This window comes from Pezoporus flaviventris, unplaced genomic scaffold (assembly GCF_033815535.1).
Source record: "Pezoporus flaviventris isolate CSIRO_AGI_PZ_B2104156 unplaced genomic scaffold, CSIRO_AGI_Pfla_v1 ptg000020l, whole genome shotgun sequence".
NCBI classification, from domain to species: domain Eukaryota; kingdom Metazoa; phylum Chordata; class Aves; order Psittaciformes; family Psittacidae; genus Pezoporus; species Pezoporus flaviventris.
This window is the reverse complement of record NW_026892568.1, coordinates 8,624,332-8,638,528: the sequence shown is the minus strand read 5'-3', so window position 1 is coordinate 8,638,528 and position 14,197 is coordinate 8,624,332. Positions and strand designations below refer to the sequence as shown.

The 14,197-nt window shown below is 56.3% G+C and overlaps 1 protein-coding gene across 1 annotated transcript in view; it reads right to left on the bottom strand.

Moving 5' to 3' along the window:
- Positions 1-3,894, bottom strand: part of UBE2O (ubiquitin conjugating enzyme E2 O) — a 62,348-nt gene extending 58,454 nt beyond the window's left edge. The window contains exon 1 of the mRNA XM_061455638.1: positions 3,526-3,894. Within this exon, the coding sequence (XP_061311622.1) occupies positions 3,526-3,876 (351 nt within the window). The 5' untranslated portion in view covers positions 3,877-3,894. The remainder of the gene's footprint in view (positions 1-3,525) is intronic.
- Positions 3,895-14,197: the final 10,303 nt, after the last annotated feature.

The following is a 14,197-nucleotide window of genomic DNA, read 5'->3' as shown; positions in this document are numbered from 1 at the left end:
CACTGATAGTCTGAATCTGTCTCCAAAGCAAAGCTGAACAGTCAGAGCCACTCAAACCAAGCTGTATCCTGGACCTTGAAAGCAAAAGGCTGCTAAAAAAAAATATAAACAATTGTACTTTGACACTTAGAGCAATCCTGGGGCCCTGTAAGGTCCCTACATGTAAACCCATCAGCGCTGTGTGTGTACCACAGCATCACACCAAGACACCAGTGCCAGCATCCCCTCCCAGGGTGGACACAGAGCAGGTATCTTGGAGGCCAGGAGCTTGGCTGAAGGCCTGTAGATAAGGTGCTGAAAGACAACACCTGCACTCTCCATTTCCCCAGCTGCAGAAGCTGCCTTGCACAGGCTTTGTGAACAGGAAAGGCGGCAGACAGCTCGCACGCTTTCGGGTGAGAGGCAGGAGGAAGGGGAGCAGCATTTTAAAGCACCCTATGAGCATTACTAACACCCAATCCATCCCAGCATCTTTGTGAGGTTCCCAAAGGCAGCTCAAGCATGCAGCAGGAAAGCTAACCTGCAGCCGAGAAATCCTGAATTAGCATTCAGCTGGGCTCAAGTGCTCCTGCTATCGTGTTAGAGAAAGCCCTATGTGCTCACACCAGGTCACAGCATTTCACAGCCTGTGTTGTAATCACACCAAACAGTACCATGAAGACAAGAGGTAAGGCTTTAGCCACTCAGAGGAACTGCTCTTCAGGTTTGCTGGGTCAGAAAAGACAGGGATGGCAAACATACTTGTAAAGGGAAGCTTGCTCCTTCCAGGCCTGCTTGGCTTTTACAATAATCAGCAACAATGATCTCCCAGTGTCTTAAACAGGGCTCATGGAAGGCAGGTAAGGAGCACAAGGAGCCAGAGGGTAAATCCATGTTATCATCATGATAGTGTTAATGACTATCAACACAGGAATCAAAGGCAGGAGTGCACTTGGATGTACCACTTACTACAGGAGGAGCTGGTGGGGCTTTTGTACTGACTGAAAGCTCTCTTCAAGACAAAGTTTTATTACCTATTAACATCAGTTATGGTGTGCTGGGGTTTAAGCGCCTACCACCTCCAACAGGAAAGAGCAACAGCAAGCACTGAACTTCTAGAAGCATCAGTAAGAGTGACTGGCGTACTTATTCCCTAGCTGAAAAACAACATGTAACTGGCCCAGAGTTTAAAGCCAGGAAAGCTCAGGGTTGTAACTGGGTACAGAAAGCTGCTTTTAACCTTTGCACTGGAAGCTAAAGGTGTTTCACTACCCTCAAATAACAACACTCAACTCTATCTAATCCATACACCAGGGTTTATAGATCTTCAAGTGCTTGACAAACAGGGGAGAGACAGGAACAAATCTAACACACAAACCAGGCACAAGATGGGGCTAGTTGAAGCCCTGGCACCACGAGCACATTTACCCTCTGCCCATTTCAGAATTAAGAGCTCAGGGAAATACACGGGTGACACAAGCACCCTCTCAAATCTATGGTTTAGCTGTGACCAGCACAAGTCAACACTGAGGATGTCAAACAAGGGCCTCACAGCCAACGATGCTAAGAGTCAAAGGCATTAAAAGAAGCACCTGCAGGTAACAGCGGGCAACAGCACCCAAAAGGCAACAAACTTTAGGCTCAGGGCACCCATGTAGTTCCCACAGTTTGTACCCCCTCCAGCACAGACAACAAGCAGCACATCAGGCTTACCTGGCTGGTTCTCACACATCAGTGTAACCCAAAGAGGGCTGGTCCAGCAGACAGCCAAAACCCCTGATTATAACCACAAAATGGTAAGTCCCATAACATGTTCCCAATGGCATCAGGTTTGTTTTTAGCAACCCCGAGCTGCAGTGCAGACGGCACACAATGCCTCTTGATTTTGTTACCGGGCAGCTTCCCAGATGGAAAAATCAATACAAGTACTCCTCAATTCCTCAAGCACTCAGGAGGCTTCTCTGCAGGTTAAAGTGGTAGAGATGCCTACACCAGAGGAGAACCACCATGAAGAGGAAAGACAGTTTATTCCCGTAACTGTCCCCAGTCTAGCTTTTCCTAACACTGCAAAGGGTTCAGTTACCAAGTGACTGAAGTCAGAGCTAGCACTCCGGGATTTGGGAACCCAATAGCAACTCCTAAGTCTGTGTTTACTCACCCAAACCGAGGTGGCTTTGTTTAGGTGCTTAAACCACACTCACCCTGGGACAAATCCTTGCTGCAACAGCACAGAAAGATTTCACTGGAAAGCTGCAGTGACTGATTTGTGGTTCTTTAGAGAAAGAAGGCTTTTATTTTCCCAAGGTAGAAACCCATCACGTGGCAGTATCTTTTCTGAATACCTGTTTTCATTTTCCTTATCTCCAACCGGTCACATGTGCAATGACACTACCAACTAAATTTAGCTCATTCCGTTAGCAGTTGCAATCCCACCGATGCCTGTAGGACTGCAACACACCTTTCTTCCTCTCCGTCTTCCCTCTCTCCTTTAGCGCACAAGGCCATTTCTGCACCACCAAAGCACACACCATACCAGAAGCCTCCCAGCTCGCCTGCCACCCCAGACGAGGGCCAGGACCCACTGCAAGGCCAGTGCAGGCCTGGTTTGTTCAGTGCAACGCCCATTCCTCGCAGGCCCCTTTGTGTTATATTACAGTGCCCCCTCGCTCGCTTTTGTCTCTGTACTGTCAGTCAGTGTATGCCAAGCGAACTTTGGGAAGTGGGAATGTTCTGACACACACCTACCTACACCTTGTGGCTCTTCACATGGAATCAAGAGGTCACAGATTTACGCATGGCTCAGCGGCGGGGGGGACCTGCTCACGTCAACAAGGGCAGATCCAGACCACAATTGCTCCCCGCTGAAATGTGAATGGGGAAACCCCACGTCGAGGTTCCCCTATTCAGCTGCTGACTCCCTGAAAACAGGCAATGACGACACTGTCCATGAAGGCAGAGATAGCGGCCCACGTTCCCAGCATGAGGGACCTGGAAGCTCGCACAAACCACCTTCACAGGCAGGCCTCTCTCTATGCTATTAAACAGCAGGAGGTGTCCCTGCCTGCGGACCGAACTGGATGAGCTTTAAGGTCCCTTCCAACCTAAACCACTCTAGGATACGCTTCTATGATCAAACCCCAGCACCTCAGCCGTGCTCTGCCACCAGCAAAGGCCAGCAGCAGCACCCACACCGGCCTCCCAGAAGGAGCGCAATGAAGGAAGGGAAAGGGATCGGGATTTCAAACTCTGGAGGACCCCGTCCACCTTCCCTGCGCAGGCCGCGGCTCCACACCGGGCAGGGACAGGGTAAAGCAAGGAAAGCCGCAAACCCCCTCCGGCGGGGGGCTCCGGAGCAGCGGACACCACAGCCCGCGGACCGAAGAGCAGGGGAGGGGAGAGGAGCCACCGGCAGCCCGCGCAGGCCCCTGCCCCGGGAGGCCTCCAAGGCGGAGCCAGGCCCCCCAGTGCGGGCCACACGCGGGCGCAGAGGCCGCGCCAGCCCCCTCGTCGGCGGGAGCCGGCGGAGCCCGCGGCCGCCCCGCTTACCTTGGTCTCCTTGACGTGCTGCTTGATGCCCTCCGGGTACCACTGCACCCGCACGTAGCCCCGCCGCAGCGGGCTGGCGCGGCCCTCCTCCGCGCCGCCGGTGCCGGGCCCCCCGGACTCGGAGCCTCCCGAGCTGGCGGCGCCGCCGCCGGTGCCTCGGCCGCCCTCATCCGAGTCCTCCTCCGAGTCCTCGCCGTGGATGAGGCGCACCAGGCCGAAGCGCACGGAGCCGCGGTAGCGGCCCGACACCAGGTCGTGCGAGAAGAGGAGGCGCTGCGAGCCGCCCGGCGGGGCCGGCAGCGGCAGGGCGGGGGCCGGGGCCGGGGCCGCCTCAGCGGGCAGGTCCGCCATGGCGCCGGGAGTCACGGCAGAGCGCGCGGGGGAGGGGAGCGGAGGGGCGGGGTGGCGCGGGCCGCGCGCAAGTAACGGGGAGGGAGGCGGGGCCAAGCGAGGCCACGCCCATAGCCAGGCCCGCCCACCGCGCTGGAGGGGGCGGGTGCGGACACGGGCTTGGGCTGCACCATGTCCCCTGTTAGCGGGGGAGGCTGGGCTGCACCATGTGCTCGGTCACCGGGGGGCTGCACTGCACCATCCCCATGTCCCCAGTCACTGGGGGTAGCGCCGCACCATCCCTGTGTCCCTGGTCATTGGGGATTGCACCGCACCAGCCCTGTGTCTCCGGTCATTGGGGATTGCACCGCACCATCCCTGTGTCCCTGGTTATTGGGGATTGCACTGCACCATCCCTGTGTCCCTGGTCATTGGGGATTGCACCGCACCATCCCTGTGTCTCCGGTCATTGGGGATTGCACCGCACCATCCCTGTGTCTCCGGTCATTGGGGATTGCACCGCACCATCCCTGTGTCTCCGGTCATTGGGGATTGCACCGCACCATCCCTGTGTCTCCGGTCATTGGGGATTGCACCGCACCAGCCCTGCGTCCCTGGTCATTGGGGATTGCACTGCACCATCCCTGCGTCCCTGGTCATTGGGGATTGCACCGCACCATCCCTGTGTCCCTGGTTATTGGGGATTGCACCGCACCAGCCCTGTGTCCCTGGTCATTGGGGATTGCACCGCACCAGCCCTGTGTCTCCGGTCATTGGGGATTGCACCGCACCAGCCCTGTGTCCCTGGTTATTGGGGATTGCACTGCACCATCCCTGTGTCTCCGGTCATTGGGGATTGCACCGCACCAGCCCTGTGTCCCTGGTCACTGGGGGTAGCACCACACCATCCCTGTGTCTCTGGTCATTGGGGACTGCACTGCACCATCCCTGTGTCCCCAGTCACTGACTTCATTTGACTTCATTGACTCCAAGGGATTTTTTTCCTCCTCTGTCTCCAGAGAGTTTTGAAATGGAAATGGTTTCTCGAGCTGGTTCCACTGCTCTGGCTGGTGAAGGGCTGATGGAAGCCGAATCAGCCATCACTGCCTGGACTTCACCCACAGATCCTGCCTCTTTGCTCCTTAGGTCTCCCCACCTGTGCTGGTGGGGATTCCTTGGCTGGAATATCAGGAAGATGCCGGAATCCTCAGTTTTGCTGCAGGAAACAGGAGCTGCATAGCAGTGCTTTCCCTCTTGCCCTCTCCCTCCCTGAAATGCGAGGATGCTCTGCCTCAGCTGGATCAGTTCTCCTTCCAAGTTTTCTCCTTTTAGGAAAAGCAACAGGGAGAAAGGGCTTCCCATGCTCACCTCCAAGATTCACCACCCCATGAGGGAGCAGAGCCCCTCTCCTCAGGTCTGCTGGGATTTTCCAACCTTGTAAATGGCCCTAAACCGCTGGGAAGCAGCTGGGATGAGGCTGCGGCATCTGAGTGGTGAATGGCTGAGGGATGCACTGGGAGCCAGTTCATCCCTGCATGGTTTCTCGGCTGTCTTGAGCAGCCGGATGCTCTAGGCGATGGGAAGTACAAACTATTCCCATCCTGCTTCCAAATGGGGGAGTTGCAGGCAGAGAAGCTCTCCCAGCACCCACCTTCCCCTGGGCCAGCCTGACCTTGACACCAGTATTTAACTGCTCACTAGAGCATCACTTTAATCAGAGGGGTGGGGTGTTGATATGGTTGAGCATTCCTTGGCATCACCCCCAGGGATAAGGAAGGGAACAGAGCTAAAAGGGACCACTGGGTGGGAAAATAGCGGCCTACCCTTGGGAAAAGGCAGTTTAAATATCCATTCAGTGCCATGTGGTTATGGGGCTGTTTACGGGGATGTGCTTCTGGGAGCACAGAGCTGTGTCCACAAGCCATGACCTCTGTAAAGTGGAGAATAGATGGGATGAGCTCAGCACTTGCTCAGCACACGAGTGCCTCCAGCACAAGGATTTCACCCTCTGAGCATCACTGGAGTGGAGCTTGCAGCACAGCTCCCCAGGGCATTCAGCTCCTGTTGGAGCTAGGGACCAGGGACCAGCCTCTCTCCCGGTGTAGTCACGGTGAATTGTGCCTTTGTGTGAACAGGGTCAGGCCTCTGGGAGGTGCCCTTTGGCACTGGTGCCATGTTCTTCTCAAGGCTCCAAAGCACAGCTCTACCCAGCGCTGTGATGCTTCTCATCTCCTTAATGTACATCTTACAGCCACTAATAAAATAGACATACATGTAATGTGCGTAGTTGTGTGTGTAGATGAAAACTGTCCCTCTTCAGGGCAATTACATGCTGAAGAGCAGCGGTGGGGTTTCAGGTAGCCATAAATAGCCATGCAAACAAGCATATTATACAACAGGCCAGTCTCACAGCAGTGGGATTTTAATGGGGACAAGTGAGGACCGCTTGCCTGTTAGCAAGAGTTGAGCCTGGGTGGTTTTGCACTGTGATCCCAGCTGGGGCTCTGCCGTGCTTCCATAGGGAAGTAGCACTGCTCTGCAAAACACTATGGCAGACCCAAGAAGCATTTTGCACCCGTGTTTTTCTGGCAAATGAGATTGATTCAGCAGGAGGTCTGAACACAGGAAGTGTGTGCAAGTGACACATGTCAAGCAGCCCCCCACTGCCTCGTTTAGGGACCATTTCTGCTCTTAGGCTGATTGGGAAGTGATGGCTTTTGCTTTGCAGGAGAACATCCTCCCTGCAAGCAAGCTGCCCCTGAGATCCAGCCTCTTTATGGCTGTTGGATCACCAGCATCTCCCTGTCAAGGCACTGGTGAAAGGCAATCTCCTTCCCTCCTCTTTGGGAGCTTGTGCACCTCTCATGGGGCATCTTTGCACAGGCCTTGCAGGAGTTAAGGAGCAGGTACTGGGATGCCCACTGGGTGCTGGGATGTCCAGAGGGCACCAGGGTGCCTGCAGGGGGCCAGAGATGTCCAGAGGGTGCCGAGGACCCAGAAGATCCTGGTAATGCCTGCAGGGTGCCACCGATGCCCGCAAGGTACCGGGATGCCCAGTGATGCTGATGATGCCTGCAGGGTGCTGGTGATGCCCGGGGATGCCTGTGGGGTACTGGGATGCCCAGTGATGCCCAAGGGTGCTGGTGAAGCCCCGGTGGTGCTGATGATGTCTGCAGGTGTTGGGATGTCTCGTGATGCTTGAAAGACCCCAGTGCCCTTTGATGCTGGTGATGCCCAGAGGGCTCCGGTGCCCGGTGGTGCTGGGGATGCTCGGTGATGCCCAGAGGGCTCCGGTGCCCGGTGGTGCTGGTGATGCTCGGTGATGCCCGGAGAGTCCTGGTGCCCGGTGGTGCTGGGGATGCTCGGGGATGCCCGGAGGGCTCCGGTGCCCGGTGGTGCTGGTGATGCTCGGTGATGCCCAGAGGGCTCCGGTGCCCGGTGGTGCTGGGGATGCTCGGTGATGCCCGGAGGGTCCCGGTGCCCGGTGGTGCTGGGGATGCTCGGGGATGCCCGGAGGGTCCTGGTGCCCGGTGGTGCTGGGGATGCTCGGGGATGCCCGGAGGGTCCTGGTGCCCGCGCTGCTGCGGGGCTCTGGTGCCACCTCGTGGGCTGCCGCCTGCCGCCGCCGCGCAGGGTCTGGCCCGGCTGCTCCGGGTGTTGCGGACGGGCGAGGACGGCACCGGTTGGCCGGGCCAGAGGAGCAGGAGCTGTGCCCGGGACCCCTGCCTGGCGCTGCTGGTGGAGCTCAGAGGCAGGAGAGCACCGTGAAACTGCCCCCGGACTGCTCGTGCTCTTCCCTCAAAGGCCCGTGTAGAGGAGGAGTGAGATTCACCAGCCCTGCAAAGGCACGTGTTGATGTGGTGCAGGACAAAGCCAGCGCTCAAAGCGTGACCAGTGCTGCGATCCCAAACAAGCTGTGAAGTAGCATCCCTTCATCCCTTCATCCCTTCGTCCCTTCCCCAGCTCCCTGTGGGTGCTGCTGAGGGTACCAGCCCTGCACCCTTGCAGAAGGGCATCAGCTGCACTGATGGGTCAAAAGGAATACGGCAGAGGAAAGCCACATACATGTATATTTGCATGGTTTATATCTCTATTATGGATGTATATTAACATTTCAGAGCACAGAGCAGAACCAGACCCTCTAGGGTCTGGTTAGGGCCTGGGGCCTCTGGCCACAGTCCATGGGAGCCCTGAACCTCTGTTCCAGCAGAGCCCCAGCTCCCAGGCTCTTAACCTGCACCGAATGTCCCTCTCCAGCACAGAGACCTGGACCTGCTGGTGAGTTCTACCTGCACTTGGCAGCTCAGCACGGGAGCACTGAGGGATAAAGCAAAGGAGCCACCCTGGCAAGTGCTGAAGATGCTGAGTATGCCCAAAGAGCCACATCCTGCTGTGAAGGTACAGCAACAACGAGCACTCCATGCTGCTGCTCCGTGGTAGCTGATGAAAAGGCAGGAGGCAGCAGAGAATGGAATCAGAACCAGTGGCTGACCTTGCAGTGATGTCCCACTGCCACCCCTCTTACGCCACTGCTAGGAGAAAAGCGTCACCCTCTTGGGTCCCTATGGCTAAGCCAGGCGAAGGTGTGAAACAGGGATGTAAGCAAAGCATCCAGCTTGGAAATTACAGGAGTAAATACATGAGAGAGGCAGAGAAACCTCCCCGATGATGGCACTCAGGGGAGGACCCTGGTGCCACTGTTGTCCCCTGTGATGGCAGACCCTGGGCTGCGTGTGTGTTGCTTGAGCCCCAAGTCCTGGCAGAGCAGGGGATGAGTGCGGTCGATCTGCACTCCATGTGCCACCCCTCTCTGCACATCCCCCCCAGAGACAATTGCCACCTTCCTGAGCAGGACCCCAGCAGAGGGACCAGCCTGGCTGCAGCGACAGCTCAAGGCTCTCTGAAGATGCTAAATGTGTCAATCCCAGCACACTGCTGTGGCTCTCATTTAGTGGTGTATTTGACCCTCTGCAGCTGTGTAGGAGCAGGGAGAGATGGACCTGGTTAAAAACACCTAATGCAGCATCCCTGCTTGACTATTCCAGCCATGGACCAGCCTCTCCTCTGCTGGGCTCAGTCTAAATGGTGGGGAGTGGCTCTGAAATGGCAATTCTGAGGAGCAGAAAGCTGCTGGGTTGTATTTCTGTTTCAATTCCATGAGAAGAAGCGTAAAAGAGGGAGATAAGGGAATCTCTCCCTTAAGGGGTCACCGTACCCATGGCTGGAAATGGAAGCAGGACCTGAGCTCCCCTGGACATGTCTCTGGTGGAACAAAGCCAGCTCTGCCTCCTGCTCCAGGCTCTTTTCAGGGCTGCATCTGGTTCATGATGATAATGATGATTCCAACACCATGCTCATGCCTGGGATAATCCCCCTTTTATTACACGCATCCTGACAAGGACAAATATTGCTGCCTTTGCCTATCCAGTCTCTTATGCAATAGGAGGCTGTGCAAGGGAGGTGCTTGGTCTTTGGAGTAAGCTCCTTCGGGCAGAAAGCTCAGGTCTGGCCTCTCATCCCCCAAAGAACCAGCTGATTTCCCTCCCCAGCTGCTCAAACCCAAGCAATGCTTCTGCCTGGCATGATGAGCAGGCATGAACGTGACCTTCCTTGGGGTGACGGGCACCCTAAGGAAGCTCATCCAGTCTTGGCAGGGCTGTCGTCAGCATCTCCCGATGCCATCAGGAAGCTCTGGATCAGGCACACGTTGCTTTCCTGTCCTAAGTCCTGCGCTCTCCCTGCAGCAGGGACTCAGGGCAGAGCAATCAGCTAAATGCTTTATCCCCCTGTGGGCAGTCATGGGGAGGGGGGGGAATAGAAACCCGATGGGATCCTTTTGCTGGCCTGTCACGTTAAAGCCTCTCACCTCACCCTGTCTGTCATTGGAGCCATAAACTCCTTAGAGGATGGCATCACGTGCTCCATAAATAACAAATATATAAGCTGGGGTAGTGGAGGGTGCAGCGGGCAGAGGAGGGGAGGCAGAACCCCAGCTCCTCCTCTGCTGTGGGACAGCACCACTGGAGCCAGGTGGGCAGAGGAACGGCACTGGGGCCCCATCCGGTAAGAACCCCGCATCCCGGTGCCGCACCAGCCTTGGGGACACTGGTGGTGCAGTCAGCCCAGTGACCTGCCAGCCCCAGGGTCCCAGGCAGGGGGGGAATTGCTCCAGAGGGGAGGGAGGTTGGTGCAGGGAGCTTAGCTTACCTGAAAAGTGGCTTTGGTGGAGGTAAGAGCGTGACCATCCCCGCAGCCCGTGTCCCATCCGGGCACTTCCAACACTATCAAATCCTGGGTGTAAGGACCCTTCTCACCAAAACCCTCCCTGTTCAGGGTGTTGGAAGATCTCAAGCTCTTTTGCAAAGAATATTCAGCTTCAGAACTGGGTGAATAACTCCTTGATACCAACTCGTTTAAACAGCCAAGCTTCCAAGCCAGGCGGATGCATCATATAATAACAGCAAGATGCTGTTAGGGGGATAGTGCAGACCTGCCTCTTAATTTACATGTGGGGTCCTCTCTGGACCACGCACTTTGATCTCTAGTGACAAACATGAGCGTATTTGGGGGGGGGGGGAATTTACAGAGAAAACTTTTGGTATCTGCTGTGTACACAGGGATGTATGGGGCTCATCTCAGGCAGGGCTGGAAGGAGTTACAGCACAAAATGCAGCCTGGGGTGTAAGTGACTTGAACAAGATACAGGAGCCTGTGCTGGAGCATTGGAAGACAGATGTCTCGAGCAAGGGATTGAGGATGCTCCTCCTCACTCTGGTTCTCACTCACTCTCTGAGCTGGGGTGAGGTTCCTTCACCTCTGCAGGTCGGATGCTCTCCGGGTGTAACTGCAGTGCTGGTACCCCCATGGCAGGGCTTGGGTCAGCTCCAGGGATGGGCTGGGATGATGGATGGTTCCTCTGTGCTCTGTCTGGGCCCCCAGCCCACCCCAGAACTTTGCACCTGTGGAGAGCTGAGAAGCAAAGCAAGGAGCTCATTTCCAGAGCACAAACCCAAATAGGTCAGCCCTGCAGCGGTGTAACCTGGGCTGCCAGGAATAGAGTGCCAGAGGGGGGGGAAATACAGGAAAAAGAAGCCAAGGAGCAGCCTTTCCCCATCACTGGTTTCGGCTCCGGGCTGTTGTTTGGTGTCTCAGGAAGCTTCTAGAAGCAGCTGGAGGGATCTGAGCCCTATCTGATGGGAACAGAGCAGCCACTTGCATAAGAGGTCTTGAATCCCCAGCTCTGGATGTCCTGGTAGAGACTTTCCACTGTTCAGTTCCTTCCAGGCTTTATGTGACCTGCGATGAAGACTTGCTCTTGGATATTGAACTGTTCAACAGTGGCTATCAGTGAGCAGACGTCCCTGAGGAACCTGGTCTAGTGGAAGGTGTCCCTGCTCGTGATGGGGGGTGGGGGGGGGTAGGACCAGGTGACTTTTAATGATCCCTTCCAACCCAAACTCCTGCTCCAGAATTCCCACAGCAGCTGGAACATGTGTCCTGCCTGAGCCCGTACTGAGCTGGCTCTGCCCTGCCATCCTCAGGCACTCAGCACCACCCAGGATTGAACCAGCACTGCATTTTCTAGGTGCCAGAGCCTGCCCTCCTGCCTCCTCTAGGATTTATCCAGGTGGATGAGCCCCTAATTCAATTAGCAGGATGAGGAGTTCCAGAACAGTTGATATAAGCTCTACAAACACTGCACCTCCAGCACCCTGCTGTCCCCTCCACCTCAGCCACCCCTTTACCCCCTTCCTACATGCTTCCCAGAGCATGAACCACACACTCCCAGCATCATTTCAGTCCTTGGTGACCAGAACAAGAGTTGGAGTTGCTCAGTGATTCCCCCACCAAATAAACCCATTCTCCCTGATGGAATTACGATCCCTTAGCAACACATCCGCTGCTAACCCAGCAATCCATTGAAAATCCATCACAGCACCCCCCTTTCACCTTGGGCTGGATAAACCAGGCATTCCAAGCACCCAGCCCTGGGCATTTCAGGGTGGAAAATTCCCAGCTTGTTCTGCCCTGTGCAATGTGTGTGCTGGTAATGCTTTTGCTTCCATAAATCCTATTAGTTGGAGGCAAGCCTATAATTAGCAGGGAAAGCTGGCACCTCTCAGACAATCATCAAAAGTGACCTGGCTTCACAGTGGCTTTGCTGCAGGAGGCTGGAATACAGGGCTGGGCAGGGATAGCTGGCTACAGGAGCAATTCCCACTGTTTCTGCCTATGGAATGCATGTGTTTAGTAAAGTTATCAGCTTAGTTTATGGTTCTCTTTGGATTTATTATCTTGGATTGTTCACCCATGAAAGCAGAGGCAGATTGAAGCTCCAGGCTTTGAGCCAGGTTGAGGGATTGGGCCAGGCTGTGCAGGATCTTGCTGATGGATGAGCTCAGGCACTGGTGACCCTCCCGGGGAACTGAGGGATAATGGGGTTCTGCATCACACGCAGCGTGTCCTGGGACGGGCTGTGTCTGGTGGGATCACGCTGCCCAAAGCTCCCTGGGCAGTGGCAGAGCCTGGGGCATCTCACCCAAGGAGGACACTGGTCCTTCCAGCTGCAGGCACCCCCTCATCCTGCCATGAACCCATCCCAGCTCTATCTGCGAGCACGGATGTGACCCAAGAGCCCAACAGGTGCTGAGCTGTCACTTACCTGCTGAGTGAGCTGGAAAAGGGAGTAAATCCTGGCAGCTGGGGCTGTCTCTGGGTGCCTGGTGCGTGTCCATGCTGGGACAGCTCAGTGCACACATGGTGGTCCAGCACTGACCCCTTGCTCGCACACAGCCGTGCTGCACTGTGAAAGCAAGAGCATCTCAAGGAGCTTTCCCCCGAAATGCTCACTTTGCATCCTCTTGGCATCCTGCAGCCGCAGCCCACCCTGCCTGTCCCAGGGCTCTGCTGCCTCTCCCCCTGCCTGGCTTTGCCATGGGCTGGGAGGTGTTGGGCAGGATGCTCAGCCCCACGCCTGCTCCTCCTGCTCCAGCTATCACCCCCAGCCCTGCCCCTGCTCTGTCCCACAGCCCAGACCTCCTAACTGGTCACCAGGCTTTTGTCACCCTGGTCCCTGGGTTTGTCACCTCCTGGTCCCCCCAGGCACTGGCCCCAGCTCACAGAGACGCAAATGGGGGCACTGTGGGTGGGTGTTTGCTTGCATATAGCATAGAACCAGGGAATGGTTTGGGTTGGAAGGGATCTTAAAGCTCCTCCAGTCCCAACCCTTGCCCTGGGCAGGGACACCTTCCACTAGAGCAGCTTGCTCCAAGCCCCTGGGTCCAACCTGGCCTTGAACACTGCCAGGGATGGGGCAGCCACAGCTTCTCTGGGCACCCTGTGCCAGCGCCTCACAGGGAAGAGCTTCTGCCTAAGATCTAACCTGAGCTTCCCCTGTTTGTTTGAACCCATCACCCCTTGTCCTGTCGCTACAGTCACTGATGAAGAGTTCATCTCCAGCATCCTATATGTATCTAAGATTCTATACACATATATCTTCTCACATGTATAGGAGAAGGGTGCCAAGCAGCCTGTCCCTGTGTGTGATCAACAGGTATTTCCAGCAGCCAAGAGCACTGGAGAAGTTTGGCTGAAACCAAGGATGCTGCCATCAGGACCAGTGGAGCTGCTTCTGCAGAGAGCCGAGAAGTGAAGCAAGGAGTCCATTTGCTCAAGGCTGCCCGAGCAGTGGAGCAGTGGGAAACTAGGCGGGAACAGGAGCAGGAGCAGAAGCAGGAGCAGGACCAAGACCAGGAGCAGGACCAAGACCAGGAGCAGGACCAAGACCAGGAGCAGGACCAAGACCAGGAGCAGGAGCAGAAGCAGAAGCAGAAGCAGAAGCAGGACCGAGACCAGGAGCAGGAGCAGAATCAGAAGCAGGAGCAGGAGCAGGAGCAGGAGCAGGAGCAGGAGCAGGAGAGGGAACAGAAGCGGGAGCAGGAGAAGGAGCAGAAGCAGGAGCAGGAGCAGAAGCAGGACCGGGAGCAGGAGCGGGAGCAGGAGAGGGAACAGAAACGGGAGCAGGAGCAGGAGAGGGAACAGAAGCGGGAGCGGGAGCAGGAGAAGGAGCAGAAGCAGGACCGGGAGCAGGAGCAGGAGCAGGAGAGGGAACAGAAGCGGGAGCAGGAGAAGGAGCAGAAGCAGGAGCAGGAGCAGAAGCAGGACCGGGAGCAGGAGCGGGAGCAGGAGAGGGAACAGAAACGGGAGCAGGAGCAGGAGAGGGAACAGAAGCGGGAGCGGGAGCAGGAGAAGGAGCAGAAGCAGGACCGGGAGCAGGAGCAGGAGCAGGAGCAGGAGCAGGACCGGGAGCAGAAGCAGGACCGGGAGCAGGAGCAGGAGCAGG